Source organism: Pelophylax lessonae (genome assembly GCF_965119305.1).
Source record: "Pelophylax lessonae genome assembly, chromosome: 5".
Taxonomy (NCBI): domain Eukaryota; kingdom Metazoa; phylum Chordata; class Amphibia; order Anura; family Ranidae; genus Pelophylax; species Pelophylax lessonae.
The window spans coordinates 418,027,118-418,047,458 of NC_138772.1; the positions used below are offsets into that span (position 1 = coordinate 418,027,118).

At 43.0% G+C, this 20,341-nt stretch overlaps 1 protein-coding gene across 1 annotated transcript in view; it reads left to right on the forward strand.

The window, feature by feature from the left end:
• LOC309556272 (chloride channel protein C-like) overlaps positions 1–20,341 on the forward strand; it is a 299,799-nt gene that overhangs the window by 62,504 nt on the left and 216,954 nt on the right. The window contains exons 5-8 of the mRNA XM_082258707.1: positions 9,413–9,493; positions 11,679–11,854; positions 12,867–12,959; positions 18,287–18,530. Of these exons, the coding sequence (XP_082114833.1) occupies positions 9,413–9,493; positions 11,679–11,854; positions 12,867–12,959; positions 18,287–18,530 (594 nt within the window). The remainder of the gene's footprint in view (positions 1–9,412; positions 9,494–11,678; positions 11,855–12,866; positions 12,960–18,286; positions 18,531–20,341) is intronic.

Consider the following 20,341-nt stretch of genomic DNA (forward strand, 5'->3'; position numbering starts at 1 on the left):
TGTGTCGGTACATGTGAGATCCGCCTTTCCAAGTTTTTGGGGTTCATCTCATACTTCTGAAGATTTGAGGGTGCTGCCTGTTCCATACTCCTCCTCCTACTCCTCAACCATCCTTTTAGGGGTACAAACAATAGTAATTGGGGCCTAGTGTGGTGGTGTACGTGTGAGATACATACACTTTCTTTTTGATCATATTTTCTATTCCGCTATTCAATTAAAACCTTTGGGGATCAATTAAATTGCGTGATAGTCTGTGTCGGTACATGTGAGATCCACCTTTCCAAGTTTTTGGGGTTCATCTCATACTTCTGAAGATTTGAGGGTGCTGCCTGTTCCATACTCCTCCTCCTACTGCTCAACCATCCTTTTAGGGGTACAAACAATAGTAATTGGGGCCTAGTGTGGTGGTGTACGTGTGAGATACATACACTTTCTTTTTGATCATATTTTCTATTCCGCTATTCAATTAAAACCTTTGGGGATCAATTAAATTGCGTGATAGTCTGTGTCGGTACGTGTGAGATCCACCTTTCCAAGTTTTTGGGGTTCATCTCATACTTCTGAAGATTTGAGGGTGCTGCCTGTTCCATACTCCTCCTCCTACTCCTCAACCATCCTTTTAGGGGTACAAACAATAGTAATTGGGGCCTAGTGTGGTGGTGTACGTGTGAGATACATACACTTTCTTTTTGATCATATTTTCTATTCCGCTATTCAATTAAAACCTTTGGGGATCAATTAAATTGCGTGATAGTCTGTGTCTGTACGTGTGAGATCCACCTTTCCAAGTTTTTGGGGTTCATCTCATACTTCTGAAGATTTGAGGGTGCTGCCTGTTCCATACTCCTCCTCCTACTCCTCAACCATCCTTTTAGGGGTACAAACAATAGTAATTGGGGCCTAGTGTGGTGGTGTACGTGTGAGATACATACACTTTCTTTTTGATCATATTTTCTATTCCGCTATTCAATTAAAACCTTTGGGGATCAATTAAATTGCGTGATAGTCTGTGTCGGTACGTGTGAGATCCCCCTTTCCAAGTTTTTGGGGTTCATCTCATACTTCTGAAGATTTGAGGGTGCTGCCTGTTCCATACTCCTCCTCCTACTGCTCAACCATCCTTTTAGGGGTACAAACAATAGTAATTGGGGCCTAGTGTGGTGGTGTACGTGTGAGATACATACACTTTCTTTTTGATCATATTTTCTATTCCGCTATTCAATTAAAACCTTTGGGGATCAATTAAATTGCGTGATAGTCTGTGTCGGTACGTGTGAGATCCACCTTTCCAAGTTTTTGGGGTTCATCTCATATTTCTGAAGATTTGAGGGTGCTGCCTGTTCCATACTCCTCCTCCTACTGCTCAACCATCCTTTTAGGGGTACAAACAATAGTAATTGGGGCCTAGTGTGGTGGTGTACGTGTGAGATACATACACTTTTTTTGATCATATTTCCTATTCCGCTATTCAATTAAAACCTTTGGGGATCAATTAAATTGCGTGATAGTCTGTGTCGGTACGTGTGAGATCCACCTTTCCAAGTTTTTGGGGTTCATCTCATACTTCTGAAGATTTGAGGGTGCTGCCTGTTCCATACTCCTCCTCCTACTCCTCAACCATCCTTTTAGGGGTACAAACAATAGTAATTGGGGCCTAGTGTGGTGGTGTACGTGTGAGATACATACACTTTCTTTTTGATCATATTTTCTATTCCGCTATTCAATTAAAACCTTTGGGGATCAATTAAATTGCGTGATAGTCTGTGTCGGTACGTGTGAGATCCACCTTTCCAAGTTTTTGGGGTTCATCTCATACTTCTGAAGATTTGAGGGTGCTGCCTGTTCCATACTCCTCCTCCTACTGCTCAACCATCCTTTTAGGGGTACAAACAATAGTAATTGGGGCCAAGTGTGGTGGTGTACGTGTGAGATACATACACTTTCTTTTTGATCATATTTTCTATTCCGCTATTCAATTAAAACCTTTGGGGATCAATTAAATTGCGTGATAGTCTGTGTCGGTACGTGTGAGATCCACCTTTCCAAGTTTTTGGGGTTCATCTCATACTTCTGAAGATTTGAGGGTGCTGCCTGTTCCATACTCCTCCTCCTACTGCTCAACCATCCTTTTAGGGGTACAAACAATAGTAATTGGGGCCTAGTGTGGTGGTGTACGTGCGAGATACATACACTTTTTTTGATCATATTTCCTATTCCGCTATTCAATAAAAACCTTTGAGGATCAATTGAATTGCGGGATAGTCTGTGTCGGTACGTGTGAGATCCACCTTTCCAAGTTTTTGAGGTTCATCTCATACTTCTGAAGATTTGAGGGTGCTGTCTGTTCCATACTCCTCCTACTCCTCATCCATCCTTTTAGGGGTAGAAACAATAGTAATTGGGGCCTAGTGTGGTTTTGTACGTGCGAGATACATACACTTTTTTGGATCATATTTCCTATTCCGCTATTCAATAAAAACCTTTCTAGGGCAAGATCTTAAATTACAGAAATATGAGGAGACCGTCAAATAAGGGCCGTGGCCTGGGTCGTGGTGCTGCTGGTAGAGCTCCTGTTGCAAGGAGAGGACGTGGTCGATCTGTGCCAGCTACACGCACAAGTGAAACACCTTCCTCAAGTGTGAGTAGGCGACAGAACCTGCATCAGTATTTGGTAGGGCATCATACGCCCCTAGAAGTGATGAGGCCAGAACAAGTGGAGGCGATAGTAGATTGGTTTGCTGCTGACAGTGCCTCCAGTTCCTTCACATTGTCTCCCACCCAGTCTACTGCAGAAAGGTCACAGTTGGCACCTGCAGCCGATGTCCAACCGTCTTTCACCTCACCCCCTTGCAAATCAGGCAAGCAGTCTGAGCCCCAAGCCATACTGCAGTCTCTTCTTCTTTTTGATGACTCTGTCAGCAGGGTTTCCCAGGGCCATCCACCTAGCCCTGCCCCAGAAGTGGAAGAGATTGAGTGCAGCGATGCCCAACCACTTATTTCTCAAGATGAGTACGTGCAAGGATCATCGCAGCACGTCTCCGATGATGACGAAACGCAGGTGCCAACTGCTGCGGCGTTCAGCATTGTGGAGACCGACAAGGAGGGCAGGGGTGAAGACTGGGTGGAAGATGATGTGGAGGACGATGAGGTCCTCGACCCCACATGGAATGAACGTCATGCAGGTGACCTGAGTAGTTTGGAGGAAGAGGCGTTGGTCGCACAGAGCCACCAGCACAGCAGAAGAGGGAGCAGGGTGCAGAAGCGGAGCGGCCGTGCCCTAGACACTACGCCCGCTACTGCCCAACGCAGCAAGGGAACGAGCGCACCAAAGTCAGCTCAAAGGAGTTCTCTAGCGTGGAAGTTCTTTAGAAAATGTGCTGATGACAGGACACGAGTGGTTTGCACCCTGTGCAATCAGAGCTTGAAGCGAGGCATAAACCTTCTCAACCTGAGCACAACCTGCATGATCAGGCATCTAAGTGCAAAGCACGAGCTGCAGTGGAGTACACACCTTCAAAACCAAGAAACGTCTCTGGCTCATCCTGCTTCCTCTTCTGCTGCAGTCTCGGCCGCTCCAGCCACATCTGTAGTGATACCGGCACCTGCCACCCCGCAAACAGACGATCTGTCAGCAACACCACCACCTGGGTCACCAACAACCATCTCCACAATGTCCCGTGGAAGCGTTCAGCTTTCCATCTCCCAAACACTTGAGAGGAAGAGGAAGTACCCCCCTACCCACCCGCGATCCCTGGCCCTGAATGCCAGCATTTCAAAATTATTGGCCTTTGAAATGCTGTCATTCCGTCTGGTGGAGACGCACAGTTTTAAAAACCTTATGTCGGTGGCTGTCCCACAGTACGTCGTGCCAAGCCGCCACTACTTTTCCAGGCAAGCCATCCCTTCCCTGCACAACCAAGTGGGGGAAAAAATCAGGTGTGCACTGCGCAACGCCATCTGTGCCAAGGTCCACCTAACTACCGATACGTGGACCAGTAAGCACGGTCAGGGGCGTTATATCTCCCTAACGGCACACTGGGTAAATGCAGTGGCGGATGGGCCTGAGGCGGATAGCAATTTGGCGCATGTCCTTCCACCACCGAGGATTGCAGGGCGCTTCAGTTTGCCTCCTGTTCCTAACTCCTCCTACTCCGCTTCCTCATCCTCTACCGCCTCCTCATCCGGACAGCGTAACACCTTCACCACCAACTTCAGCACGGCCAGGGGTAAACGACAGCAGGCAGTTTTACAACTTGCCTGTTTGGGGGACAAACCACACACCGCGCAGGAGTGGTGGAGGAGCATGGAACAGCAGACAAATGAGTGGTTGCTGCCAGCGAGCCTCAAGCCCGGCCTGGGCGAAGTCTCATAGCAGCTCTGGGCCTAGCCGGTTTGACGCACATCCCTTGCCTGGCGCATGTGCTGAATTTGGTGGTGCAGAGGTTCCTTAAAAACTACCCGGATATGTCAGAGCTGCTGCAGAAAGTGCGGGCCGTTTGTGCGCACTTTCGGCGTTCTCACCCTGCTGCTGCTCGCCTGGCAGCGCTGCAGCGTAACTTTGGCCTTCCCGCTCACCGCCTCATATGTGACGTGCCCACAAGGTGGAACTCCACCTTGCACATGCTGGAAAGACTGTGCGAGCAGCAGCAGGCCATAGTGGAGTTTCAGCTGCAGCACGCACGCGTGAGTCGCTCTGCGGAACAGCACCGCTTCACCACCAATAACTGGGCCTCCATGCGAGACCTGTGTGCCTTGTTGCGCTGTTTTGAGTACTCCACCAACATGGCCAGTGGCAATGACGCCGTTCTCAGCTTAACTATCCCACTTCTATGCCTCCTTGAAAAAACAATTCGGGCGATGATGGAAGAGGATGTGGCACAGGATGAGGAGGAGGAGGAGGATGAAGAGGTAACATTTCCAAGGCTTTCAGGGCAGTCATTCGCAAGGGGCTCCGAGGGTGGGTTCCTGCACACACAAACGCCAGGGACACAATTGTCCAGCAGGGGCACAGTTCTGGAGGATGAGGAGGATGAGGAGGAGGAGGAGCTGGAGGAGGAGATGGAACCATGTTCACAGCAGGGTGGCACCCAGGCCAGCTCATGGCCATCACTGGTGCGTGGCTGGGGGGATACAGAGGACACGGACGATACACCTCCCACAGAGGACAGCCTTTCGTTGCCTCTGGGCAGCCTGGCACACATGAGCGATTACATGCTGCAGTGTCTCCACAACGACCGCCGAGTTGCCCACATTCTAACTTGTGCTGATTACTGGGTGGCCACGCTGCTGGATCCCCGTTACAAGGACAACGTACCGTCCTTAATTCACTCACTGGAGCGCGATCGCAAGATGCGCGAGTACAAGCGCACGCTGGTAGACGCCATGCTGCTGGCATTCCCATCTGACAGCGGGGCCGCAGTGGAAGCACAAGGCAGAGGAGGAGGAGGAGGAGGAGGAGGTCGCCAACGCAACCAGGGCACCGCCAGCACCTCAGAAGGCAGGGTTAGCATGGCCGAAATGTGGAAAAGCTTTGTCAGCACGCCACAACAAACAGCAGCACCAGCAGCTCAGATGGAACGTCTTAGCAGGAGGCAGCATTTTACCAACATGGTGGAGCAGTATGTGTGCACACGCCTACATGTAGTGAATGAGGGGTCTGCCCCCTTCAACTTCTGGGTCTCCAAATTGGGCACATGGCCTGAGCTTGCCCTTTACGCCTTGGAGGTGCTGGCGTGCCCTGCAGCCAGTGTATTATCTGAACGGGTATTTAGCACGGCTGGGGGCGTTATAACAGACAAGCGCAGCCGCCTGTCCAGAGACAATGTGGACAAGCTCACGTTCATTAAAATGAACCAGGCATGGATCCCACGGGACTTTTCCGTACCTTATGCAGAATAGCAATGGATACCGACCTTACCCACCCATTGTTCCATTTTTGCTCTTTCTCACTCTTTTGGGGTGTACCCTCATTTAAAATTTGTGAAAAGAAGCAGTGTTGGCTACCTCGTCCTCCTCCTCAGGGCCAGATTAACGTAGGGGCTATTGGAGCTGCAGCTCCAGGCCCCTACCTTTTATATAGGCCCCGGGTTGGCCATATTCACTGTTACCGCTCTTCTGTCACTTGTAAACACAGAAGTCTGGCTTCTATGCTCGCTTCCCCAGGCAGCACCCTCAGAACCTCCCCACACAGCGCGAAGGCCGGACAAGGAGGGACAGTTGCCGATGCATGGATGTGTTTATGGGCTTCAGAGACAGCATCCCATGTTGAATTAGGCATGCATGGCTGCACCCTTCCTCCTCTGGGTGCATGGCAAGGCACGGCCCTTAAGCCCCTTCAAAATCCTCAGCACCAAGCCCATGATGCTCTTAATCCGGCCCTGGTCCTCCTCCACCGCCGCTTCCACCTACACCGCCCATAGGTGTGCGCAGCCTATTGCATTAAGGTGTGCACCCCAAAGTTGAAATACACATGCATGTGTTTGCCAGCAGGGAGAGTAATGTATCGGGGCCATGTACCTGTAGGCAAAGAGAAATAGAGCAGAGCAGGTCCGAGGGAGATCTTTCCCATCTCCTCACTGGCAATGCTATGTGCCCTAGGTGATTAGGGTGTGCCCAGGCACACCCGGCACACCCTGTGCGCATGCCTATGTCACCGCCACATCCACCACCACCTCAACCTCCCTCCTACTCCATATGGGCCTCGTCCTTCAGAGATGAAGAAGAACATTGTTTTATTTTTCTGTTTTTTTTTGTTGTTTTAAGTTATTTCCCTATCCACATTTGTTTGCAGAGCACTTGCCATGCTCTTAATTACGTTTTGCTGCCATTTGCAGCACTCTAGCCCTTTCCTTTGGTGTTTTAGAGCCATTTTAGTGCCTTAAAGTTCGGGTCCCCATTGACTTCAATGGGGTTCGGTGTCCGGGAAAAGTTCGGTAAAAGTCCGGGACACGGACCCGGACTTTTTTTTAAAGTTCGGCCGAACCCGTCGAACACGGACATCTAGGTGTCCGCTCAACCCTAGTCTTGAATTAACATTGGCTCTTAAACAGATAGCACAACACTTTTTAACTTATTATCATATATGATATCTTGTATGTGGGTATGCATAGCTCCCAACTGTCCCTTATTTTGAGGGACTGTCCCTAATTTGGAACAAAGTCCCTCTGTCTATCTTTCAAAAAGTGTTTCCCAGTGCCGAACCTTTCATCCAATTTCTAAATTGCTGCATTTCAAAAGCCAGTATAAAGGAATAGTAGTGGCAAAAAAGGCACTTGTGGGTTTAACTAAATTGTTTTAAATATTTTAAGGGGGCTGGCGTAGCAGGGGGTGTTTCCAATGCCTAAATACTTTTGCTAAAAGGTATCCCTCATTCCCACCTCAAAAAGTTAGAAGGTATGGGTATTGGCAGCTCTCTGTTTGATATTTTATCACTCAGTGCAGAGGGAACATATTTATTTCACATACATATTAGTACTAAGGTGTAAATGAAGCAAAAACAGGGGATATATAGTTACATAGTTTACATTAGTCTATCAAGTTCATCTTTTTCCAAAGTTGTAGTCCATAGGAGGACAACAAAGTACCATAGGAAACTGTGTCCAAATGTTCCAAACAGGGTGAAAAAAAGCTTTTTCTGATACTACAAGAACAATTAGATTCGTTCTCTGGATTTAAATATTCCATTATTATTCTATATTATTCCTATTTATATCTGTGGAAAACATTGAGTCCTTTTTGAAATTTCTCTATTGACTTTGCCATTATACAGCATGCAAGGCATGTCCAACTCAGATAAAACACTGTGCTGAATACAGTGAAATAATTCTTCCCGAGACTGTATTGATATCTACTGAATTCCACACCTTTTAAATTTCAGAAAAAGATGAATGCTTTTGGTATTTAATTAAATACAAATAAGGGTAATTTTTCAACATTTTCTGAAGTATTTAGCTGCCAAATATATAAGGAAAAATAGCCTTTATCAACCGGAAAACAGGGCCTAATTCAGATTAAATTCTTAAACAATTGCCACAATGAAAGAGTATGTGATTTCAGCAATGAAGTAGTAAAATGGCTGCATGTGGTCCAAAAAACCATGTCATGTCTGCCACATGCACTAAGCATTCCACATACTGTAAATAACCTGTTAAATGATAGTAAATACTATTTCTTTTATGCAACTATTGTTCACTGACCTATATACAGTATTTTGGATGAAATGTTCATCTGCAGATTTATATATTTATGCATGTTATATTATTATATTAGTTAAAGGGGTATTAAACCCAAAACCAAAAAAAATAACATATTGCAGCTTACCAATTCCTAGACAGAGTGGCTACATTAGGTTCCTTTTTTTTTTTTTTCATTAATTTTTATTTGTTGAACTAGCCAGTAAGTCTGTTATTTTTAACTTCATTTACCAGACCAAGCTGTTCAGCAAAAGTAACAGTTAGTGGATGGAGATAACCCATTCAACCCTAATAGCAGTGCACTGCTTACACTGGTCAGCTTTTTTCATTTATGTAAAACCTTTATCATAAATAGAAGAAACTGTTGCTCTAACTGCTTTTAAAGTGTGAGCTAGAGTTCATCTTTAATTTTGTTAGTCAAGTTCATCTAAATCTACAAGTGCATCCAACACTACCCTCAACCCAAAGATATCTCTGTTGCTGCTTCAGTGGAGTAGAGACAGGAAGTGTTTTACTGGTCAGAAATAATATAAAAAATATAGGAGAAACAAAAATGAATGTAGCCATCGTATTTAAGGATTGGTAAATGTCAATATTTTAAATATTTGCTTTTAGAATTAATACTGCTTTAAGAGGAGATTAAAGGGGGATATGATCAACATGTAATATGGACATAAGGGGTCCATATAGTGAACTTGGTGTTTAGTTGTTCCCTTTAAGGTCAACACAGAGGATAAGGGGGCACTCTTTACATCTAGAGGAAAACAGATTTCATCTCCAAATACGGAAAGGTTTCTTCACCGTAAGAGCTGTGAAAATGTGGAAGACTCCCTCCAGAGGTGGTTCTGGCTAGCTCACTAGATTGCTTTAAAAAAGGCCTGGATTCTTTCCTGGGTGGGCTTAATATAAGTGGGTACTAATATTTTTAGGTAAAGTTGATCCAGGGAATATGTGATTGCCTCTCGGGGATAGGGAAGGAATTTTTTTCCCCTGCTGTAGCAAATTGGATCATGCTTCGCTGTTTTTTTTTTTTGCCTTCCTCTGGATCAACTGCGGGTATAGGATTGTTTATTTGGGATTGTATGGTTGGGTTTTCATTACATTTTTTTTATTTTTTTTATTGATTGAGCCAGATGGACTTGTGTCTTTTTTCAACCTGACTAACTATGAACTATGAAGCTGACTATAAGACTAAACATGCCCTCTTTTTATCTTTGCAGCATGGGGACTTTTTAACAACATGGTTTACTGTTCTTGGAATCAGCCTTGGTATGGTCTTTTGTGCATCAAACCTTATATTGGTTAGTATTTATTTATTTATTTCAGGTTCTCATATAGCGCTGTCAATTTACACAGCGCTTTAAATCTACATTGCACATTCAAATCAGTCCCTGCCCTCAAGGAGCCTACAATCTAAGGTCCCTAACTCACATTCATACATACATAGTAGGGCCCATTTTATACAGGAGCCAATTAACCTACCAGCATGTCTTTGGAGTGTGGGAGGAAACTGGAGTACCCTGGGAAACCCACACAGGCACAGGGAGAACATACAAACTCCAGGTAGGTAGTGTCGTGGTTGGAATTTGAACCAGCGACCCTCTTGCTGCTAGGTGAGAGTGCTAACCACTACACCACTGTGCCGCCCATTAGTATAAATTCTATTTAAGAAATAGCAGACAGAATAAACATTCATTATATTCTGTGGGGGTTAGTTATGCACACTTGATTAAAGTGGAGCCCATGGCAAACTTTTTCATTATTCAGCAATATTGTCTCAGTTTGATACCCCGTAAAAGTGAAATACCTCTCAATTACTGGCTTGCAACAAGTTTACACCTGGGTGCTTAATAGCTGTTTTTAAATCTTCTACATTATTTATACATTTCCCATACATAAAAAAAGAGGTTTTGTAACTAAAACTGTCACCACAAGGTCATTTTTACAAAAAAAAAAAACCCACCTGTAAAAGAATGTATGTTTTTTCGGCCAATTTTTTGAAAAGCCGCTGCAAGAATTCAGCCATTGGATGAATTGGATTCTTGCTCTGGAAAAACATACAATCTGAAAGGAGAAACCCCAGGGGTCAGAGGAAGAGCGAGTATTCTACACACCTGGAAGATTCAAATACTTGCAGCAACTGGGAGCGGAAAAACAGTATTTTGTCAATACACAGGCCACTGGAAAGCTAAGTATATAAATGTTGCTTTTGCAGGTGAGTTTTTTGTAAAAGAGATCCCGTGGTGTCTTTGTCATTTTAATATTATTTTGAGCAATTTCAATTTATTTAAGGTGCTGTTTTTTTCATTAGGTAGTTTGGCTCAGCATTTGTGAGTTATGCTTGTAAGATGGTTCTGGTGAGTCTTTAGATTGAAAAATCAGCCACAAGCAAAAAGGAAAATTGATCAATTAACTGGATAATCATGGTTTATAGAGAGCTTCTAAATAGGACTTTGTCCCTCTTTCACTGTTTATTTCTCTCATGCTCTAAGTGTAGATGATGAATCAGTAGGTTCAGACGAACGGCAGTGCTTAAATTGTGAAACCAATGAACCTGCCTTTTTTTGCAGGAACAAAGCCATGGGATTTAGCTTGAAGATCAGCCAGGCATAGAAGATAAATGTCATAGAAAAAATTCAGAGGCTGAATTCCAGGAGGGAATTAAAATACAATTGTAGTGTAGCTTTTACCAGCTTGTAACTCCCATTTTTAGGATGGAGATATTTACCCAAGTCCGATCGTGATTGCGATTCCAGCAATTTGCATGAGAACAGATGAATGGCTGAGAGACAGCAGCAGGAGCTCACAGCAAATGAGGAAGGAGCAGGAGGCAGGAGGCAAGGCCAAGCCCCCATCTGTGTTTCTTTTGGACACACAGAGTGGGGCTCGGGAATGAGAATGCACAAGTGCCCCATGACAAGCAGCTTGCTATGGGACACTCATAGAAGAGGAGGGGCCAGGAGCGCCAGTGGGGGACCCGAGAAGAGGAGGATTGGGGCTGCTCTGTGCAAAACCATTACACAGAGCAGGTAAGTATAACATGTTTGTTTTTAAAAAAATACCTTTCATATTACTTATTGCATAGCATGCATTAAGGTAAAAATCTGTTTAGACTTAGAACCACTTTAATAAAGCGTAATAAAGCCACAGCAGGTCTCTGGAGCACTTGCCATTATGATACTCAGCTACACAATCTTTGTTTTTTAAATAAACTTTTAAAGAGGATCTATCATTCATTTTTTAAATGTATTTAACTCCCCAGGGGGAATATTTTCAGTGTCCAATGGGATTTAAAAATTGTAGTCGTAGTCACATGGGTAAAATAAAAATCTATAGTCTTGTGTTAAATCTTTGTGAGCCTAATGTCTTAAGATCAGCATTTAATTGCATGGCAAGCTCTCTTGAGACCCCTTATTTTTTTAAGCATAAGCAAAAATGTTATCAATTAAAAAAAAAAAAAAAAAAATTCTTCAATTTCTCTTTCAGTTTTTCTGTCCTTCTGGGTCACCCAGTGCTCTCCCTGAAGTCATTGGGTACTTAAATGGAGCATCAATGAAGCATATCTTTAATATAAGAACATTTTTTGGAACATTTTTGTCATGTGCATTAGCAGTATCAGCAGGACTCTTTTGTGGCCCAGAAGCACCAATGATTCATGTTGGGTAAGAGGAACTATAGTAAAGGAGTTTGCTAGCCTGTTCAATTTCACAAAAGTTAATCACCTTCATTGCCTTTTATTAGGTAGACAGATTTACTTTGCATTGTTAATGTATGGGTTTAAATTGTGGCTTGGGTTTCAGTTTTGCGAGCCAAGGGTTTGTGTGTTATTGTGGCTCTTTTGGCGGTTTCTGTGAATTGCCAAGGTTCTGTAAAGTTCTTTACAGTATAAATTAGTTCTAGAGAATATACAAGAAATAAAATAACTAAATACATTCTGAGGAATATATAAAGGGCATCATAGACATCCACCCAATTAAAAAAGTAGACTTGATTGATAGGCAACTAATCTCTCAGTTCTCCGTCAGGCTCTGCCCACTGTCATTGGTTGCTAGGACAAGGGCAGCCTTCGTTTTAGCAACTGATGATGATATGCTATGCTAGGACAAAGGCCGCCCCTTTCCTAGCAACCAATTAAGTAAATGTAAAACACATTCAAACACTGTATATAAATAAAGTAATGACTACACAACAACCCCTCCTATTGTAGACCAGCTTTGAGTTGCTTCTAATTACTGCCAGTTAGCCAGAAAATGTAATTTCCCTGATTATGTTTCCTAATTCAGGGATTAGCTACACAAATATTGCATAAAGCTATTGGTAAACTACATATTTGTAATTCCCCTACAGGGAATATCCATTGAAAATGCCCTTTATTGGCTTACACCCAAACATTCATCTTTCTCACTAAATGTGGTATACCGTGACCTTGAAAAAAAGTGTATTTTTATGCTTAGGATTGAAGTGTATGTGCCGTAATAATTGCAATCTCCTTCTATTTATAGCATTTCGTTTCTCACAGCCCATTTTTTAGTTCTGGGATATATCAAGGACTAGGAAAAAAATGTTGTCAAATATGATTGTACCCAGAAGGAAGTTTATTAATGCAATATACCAGTAAACACTTGTAGTAATTGTTGCAATGATTCTTATCTGACAAAGCAATTATTATTTCAGAGCTGTGGTCGGATATGGTCTGAGCCAGTTTAAATCTGACACACTGAGAATAAAACTTCCATTCTTTACAAGGTTTCGGAATTCAGCAGATAAGTAAGTACTGAACTCAGATTATTTGTTGGCTGTGGTGGAGGTTAAAATTCTGGATTCATTATGTCAAAAACCTAAGCAAAGAAACATCTTCAACACAGCACAGTAATGAACTTTTACACAGTTGCCCTATACTCTGGTTGTGTTTAACCACTTCAGCCCCGGAAGGATGTACCCCCTTAATGACCAAGCCATTTTTTGCAATTCTGCACTGCGTTATTTTAACTGACAATTGCGCGGTCTTGCAACGCTGTTCCTAAATAAAATTGATGTCCTTTTTTTCACACAAATAGAGCTTTTTTTGGTGGTATTTGATCACCTCTGCGATTCTTATTTTTTGCGCTATAAGAAAAAAGAGCGACAATTTTGAAAAAAAAGACCAAAACATAATTTTTTACTTTCTGCTATATAGCATCGGGGGGATGCTATATAGCAGAAAGTAAAAAATTATGTTTTGGTTTTTTTTTTCAAAATTGTCGCTCTTTTTTCTTATAGCGCAAAAAATATGAAAATCAAATTTTTTTCATAATTTTAGGCCAATTTGTATTCTGCTACATATTTTTGTAAAAAAGCCCAATACGTGTATATTGATTGGTTTGAGCAAAAGTTATCAGGTCTACAAACTAGGGGAAAGATATATGTCACTTTTGTTTAATTTTTTTTTTTTTTTAGCGTGACTGCGACATTGCGGACAGATTGGACACCTAGCTGACATTTTTGACAGTTTTGGGGGGACCAGCGGCACTACTACAGTAATCAGTGCTAAAAATATGCACTGTTACTGTAGTAATGACACTGGCAGGGACGGGGTTAACACCAGGGGCGATTAAAGGGTTAAATGTATGCCTAGGGGGTGTTTTCTAACTGTGAGTGGAATGGGCTTATATGGACTCAACACAGGGACCTGTGTTCCTTAATAGGAGGAAATAGGAGGAACTAAGGAGACCTGTGTTGTTTGCTGACAGAACAACTGTCTGCCATGTTTATAATGGCAGACCGCCGTTCTGTCTCCCCGGGGAGTAATCGTGGGTACCTGGCGGCAATCGTGGATGCTGGCCCAGAAGATTAGCTTCCCCTCTTGCGCCCCCATGCTCGTATATCTGCGGTGTATATCTGTGGTCGGCAGGAGTTTAAAGTAGACCTAGAATCAGATATATTTTTTCAAGGTATGATAAGTGCATGAAGACTGAGTATTGTGGAGTGTAGCACCAAAGTGCAAGATCTGCATAAAACAGTAGCCTAACACCCCATGTAAAACCACGGCATTCCATGTTTGATCGAAAAAAGGACTTGTAAGATAAGTTAAAAAATACATTTTCCTTACACTTCAACATCCACACAAAGGGCTGACAGGGTCAGAAGACACTTAATCACAGTTTAGGAGTATCTTATCATGAGATTTAGGATCTTCAGTGTTTTCAGATTCCAGCCAGAAGGACTGTGACACCACACTTTCCATTGCACCACAGGTGGGAGCAGGGTCTCCACAAGTGTTTTTTATTATGTGGAATACTGCTTTGATTGTAAACCCTTACATAAACCCAGTGTAGTGACCAGCCTCAGGTGAAGCACAGAGATTAAAAAAATCCTCCTATATACAGTATATTTTACCTGTTTATCTGCAGCCTTCTTCTGTAACGTCTTCTAAAACACACATTTTATACAGTATCTCCCTGAAAAGCAGGGGGGCATCGATCTGAAGTCTCACACCCGAGAACCCAGTGAGAAAAGCTATAAGCCCTGATTGGGGAGGAACAGACCCCCCCACACGCACACTTCACACAGTACACAAGGAACATGCTAGACTGCGGATGTCAATCACAGGCTGTGTACTAGAGCTCTTCTCAGTGCTTTAGATAGAGAACAGTACACAGTATAGAAGGATATGCTTTGTTCATATTTAATCTCTGAGGTTTACAACTATTTTAACCCTCAGTATGCTTTTAGGGTTAGCATCTACTTTCTGGACTAATATATTGAACCAGCAGTAGATCCTGGTGTTTACCCCAGTAGGTTTTAATTCTTGTGTTGTACATATTAAACTAAGTTGGCAGAAAACTACAACGTACATTCTAAAACATAGTCACATTTTACATGTAATGCTCACTCAGTTTCAAGGGACAGAAACTATAGTTGCCGGGTGTTGCTTCACCTTTAGCAGCCCCCATTCCCTTAGGTTAAGCAGGCCTTTAGGTACTTGGTTGCCCCCCCCGATCTTGGTACACAATGCTATAGTCTCTGGACTTATGGCACAAGGGTCTGAGCATAGGTAACAGAAAAGAGTACTTGTAATCTTCAGGAATAACTGGCATGGGTCAAAGCATGAGAGCAGAGCATCTGTAGAAAAGTCCAGGGACTGGTAGTAGCCAGGGCAGATGGTAGACAGTTAGTGTTATTCAGAGACAGTCCAAGGCCTGGGCAGGCAGCAAGGACAACATTTTCCAGAAATATTTTGAGGTAAAAACCAGGGACAATTTTGAAAAAGTAGTCCATATTCCAGACAGAGGATCAACAACAGAGGAATCCAAAGACTAGGGTAGGTGGGCAGGAACAGCAGGGAAGGTAAGGGTAGGGAGGCAGGTAGATACCAACCAAAAGTCTCGCCAAGAGAGAAAAAAATTATGAACAAAAATATAAAAAAGGGGAAAGCAGCTGTCACTGAAAAGATAAAAGGCTATAAAAGCTCTTAAAATATAACCTATAAAGGGTGAATGTGCTGTCCCCTTTTAGCAATACCTAACAACATAATACACAATGTAACTGTCTGAAATGTGTGCAAAATCCAAGAAAACATAAACAGTCCAAATTGTAAAGTGTCCCGAAAATCTGAAAAACAATGGGCAAATATTACAAATACCATGCAAAAAACAAAAACATTTTATGCAAAAATTAAGAGTTTCCAGTTCCAGTCTAGTGGAATCAGTGTTTTAAGAAGTTCTTTATCTTGCCCGCTTCCAGCCTATTACAACATTCTTGGTCAATAATCCTAATGCTCTCCTCAGGCAGGCCTGAGAGACTGTGCCTAGGCAATTTCCACCAGTATTTCCACATTTTCAAGTATTCTTATAACATTTTACCATTGTTCTTCTTACCTTGGGAAACACATAAAGTATCTGAATAGTGTGCCTAGCCAAAGCAGACTTTGTTCTAGTTGTAGGATCTAGCAGCTTACAGATCACTGTATTGTTTGACTGCATAATGAATTCTAAGCAGTAATTATTCTTGTAAGTTAAGTATGTTAAAACAAATGTATAGATGGTTAGTGGAACCTCTTTGCAATTGCTGTACAATTTAAAATTACTTAGGACTCGGAAAAGCATAAGATTGTATAGGTACAATGCCCGGCGGGTGTGGAGATGCGACTCGGTGTACATCTTGTGATATGTATGCGTTCCTCGGTCAAGCGATCGAGGGCGAATACAAATGCGCAAAATGTAAGCAAGTTGCTTCCCTGGAAGCTCAGGTCCTGAATCTAGGGAAGCAGCTGGCAACATTGAGACGAATGTCCATACTGGAGGAGAGCCAGGATCGTACCAGTCAGGTGCAGGCAGGGGTCTGCACAGAGGTGGGCACAGTATTGGAGGTGCAGGCATCAGAGCAGAGTAGAGGGGTGACAGTTAGGAGGGTTAGAAGGGGACAAGGCAAGGAGGCTGATCCTGGGCTGGAGCACCCCAATAGATACGCCCCATTGTGTGATGTTGGGGTAACCAGTCAGGTACCAGCATTGCTGGAGCAGAGCGACGCCCCTAGCTGCCAGGGGAAGAACTCCTCCAGTGAGGCGGGGAGAAAGGGAAAGGAAAGACAGGTGCTGGTGGTAGGGGACTCAATTATTAGAAGGACAGACAGTGTAATCTGTCCCAAAGACCGTGTGCGCCGAACAGTCATTTGTTTGCCGGGCGCTCGGATTCGGCACATCGCGGATCGGGTGGACAGATTATTGGGTGGGGCTGGGGAAGACCCAGCTGTCATGGTACACGTGGGTACCAATGACATAGGCAGAGGAAGATGGAGAGTCCTAAACGATTTCAAGGACTTAGGAGCTAAGTTGAGGAGTAGGACCTCCAAGGTAGTATTTTCCGAAATACTACCTGTACCTCGAGCCACACCAGAGAGGCAGCGGGAGACTAGGGAAGTTAACAAGTGGCTGAGGAGCTGGTGTAGTAAGGAGGGTTTCAGGTTCCTGGAGAACTGGGTCGACTTCTCAGTCGGGCACCGGCTCTTTGGTAGGGACGGATTGCACCTAAATGGGGAGGGTGCAGCCGTACTGGGTGAGAGGATGGCCGATAAGTTAGAGGGGCTTTTAAACTAGGTGACGGGGGGAGGGTACAGATGTAGAATTAGCCAGTGGAAAGCAAGATTCAGAGGGCAGAAATGGGGGAATTAGCGGTAGGGTGTTCGGAGCGCCTAAACCCAGGGTGGGTATGGGGAAAAATCAAGAGAGCAGCCTAAAAACATCAAATGAGGATATATATAACCGGTCAAAATTAAGAGGTTTGTTTACCAATGCCAGAAGCCTGGCCAACAAGATGGGAGAGCTGGAGCTGCTGATGTTTGAGGAGGACTTAGATTTTGTGGGGATAACTGAGACTTGGTTTGACAGCTCACATGACTGGATGGCGACCATTCAGGGATATTCCCTTTATCGCAGAGATAGAGAAGGTAAAAAAGGGGGAGGGGTATGTCTGTATATTAAGAACAGTATACAGATAAATATGAGGGATGATATTAATAATGGAGCTAAGGACGAGGCAGAATCCCTATGGGTAGAGCTTCAAAGGGAAGGCACGGTGGGGAAGGTAATATTGGGCGTATGCTATAGGCCCCCCAACCAGAGGGAGAAGGGGGAGGCGGACCTCATTTTACAGATAGGATTGGCAGCAAGGATGGGAAATGTCATTATAATGGGGGACTTTAATTATCCTGATATAGACTGGGCAGAAGGAACCGCACACTCAGCCAAGGCTAGGCAGTTCCTAAATGTTTTGCAGGACAATTTCATGGGTCAGATGGTGAATGCACCAACGAGAAACAATGCGGTACTTGACCTACTGATTACCAACAATACAGACCTGCTCACGGATATAGAAATACGGGGCAACCTTTTTTCAACCTCACTAACTATGTAACTATGTAACTATGTATAAGATGAAGCTGGAAATCTCTGGGGGCCTACAATGATTCTATAATGATCTTGCCATATATACTGTAGTTATACCCATGTTGGAGGTCTACTTCATAAAATAGGTCATAATCATATCATGTTTTGCCAGAATATAAACAATCAGTAATCTCTCTTTTAATGTGAGTATAGTTAACTGTTTGTTCTGCAGGAGGAACTTCATTACCGCTGGTGCAGCTGCCGGAATTGCCTCTGTCTTTCGGGCTCCTGTTGGAGGGCTTCTCTTTGCTTTAGAGGAGGTGGCATCCTTTTGGGACATGAAGTTGGCCTGCCAAACATTTTTCTGCTGTTTAATTTCATCTCTCACTACAGAATTGTTTTCATCTTCATTTGGAGGATTTGTATATCAGGGTTATTTCGGATTTTTCAAAGCTGAGCAAAGAATCATATTCTGGGTATGCATAGGTTTAATGTTTAAACAAAATGGCTACCATTCTGCTTAGCAGGAAGATGTGTCACTGAAAAGGGAAAATCCAGTTTACATTACATATTTTCTGAACAAAACAGATGTGCCAGAACTACTGTTGTAATGCATATGTTGTTAAATGTGGCCCTAATGAAAAACAAGGTAAATTATAAAGCAGATACCTATTTAATAAATTGTCATCTATTGGGATTGATTTACTGAAGGCAAATAGACTGTTCATTTTGCAAGGGACGTTGCTGTTTGCGAAGGAATTTCCTCACAGTGTAGTGAATTTGGCCAAATTTTACTTTGCAAAGAATACCCAGTCCTATGCAGGGAAAATAAAAAAACAGCATTTTTGCTTGCATCTGATTGGATGATGGAAGTCAGCAGAGCCTAACCTCTTTCAAAACTTTCCTTGCAATATTAACGGTTTATTTGCCTTTAGAAAATCAACCCCATTCACTCAGTCTATCTCTTACTCATAAAGAAATCTGTACTGACAGGGCCCAATTTTTCCACTCCACAGACCTCCCAAGGCACTACTCCACACATTGCCCCCAGCTCTCTATATTAATAACCTTTATTTCCTCTGCTCCACCTTAGAGGTTCTCTGCTGGTCACTTTGGGGAAGCCTATATTTCAAAATGCCAAATTTTCTCCAGCGCAAGGTCAAGCCAATTTACCAGGAGATAACCATCAGAGTCACAATTTGGACACAAAGAGGTTCATTTTTTAAAGGCAAATAGGCTGTTCACTTTGCAAGAGAATGTTCCTTTAGCTTAGCAAATGCAGTGAAATTCACTTTGCAAATAATACACACAAAAAAAAAAAACAGTATTTTGGCTTGCACACGATTGGGTGATGGAATTCAGTGGAGCTTCACCTCATTTACTTAGCTAAGGGGAAAATCCCTTGCAATTGTTTGCAAGGTGAACAGTCTATTTGTCTTTAGTAAATCAACCCCAAAGAGATTGAAGATGTAGGCTCCACATTGTTCCCATTTTGGGAAAGCCTGTATCTCACTGATACAATGCTTTCTTTGGGTACTAAGGAAAAACTCCTTTATGAGGAGACATCATCTTCACCCCTTGTTTGTCCCAATCCCCTGTGAGGTCTAGAAACAGTACTTACACGTGCCTAATGGGAAATGTTTTGCTTTTGGGTGAGACATTATCTAAAGAACTTTGAATATTGTGTCAAATTATAGATACATCTAAAATGAAAGTACAAGAGATGCAGTTTTGCTTTTTTTTTTGTCAGAAAAACTTTATAAGGCTTGTACAAACATACAGGTTCCAGAACATATATTCAAATACCTCCATTGCATATGGTTACAACAATACAAACACTCTAATGAAATTCCTTTCCAGTCCAAAATCAATAAATTCCATGTCCAACTACTCCCCCAAAGTGTAAATCAATCAACTGAAAAAAGTTAGTATACAAAATTCCATTCACTTGGATTACAAAAGCATTTCAACAAATACCATGCCAGATGCAGTTTTGCTTAACCTGCCTGCCAACTCATACAGTGAGGAAAAAAAGTATTTGATCCCCTGCTGATTTTGTATGTTTGCCAACTGACAAAGAAATTATCAGTCTATAATTTTAATAGTAAGTTTATTTTAACAGGGAGAGACAGAATAACAACAAAAATATCAAGAAAAATGCATTTCATAAAAGTTATAAATTGATTTTCCTTTTAATGAGTGAAATAAGTATTTGACCCCTTCGCAAAACATGACTTTTCTTCGGGATTAAGGTCTGGAGACTGGCTAGGTCACTCCAGGATCTTAA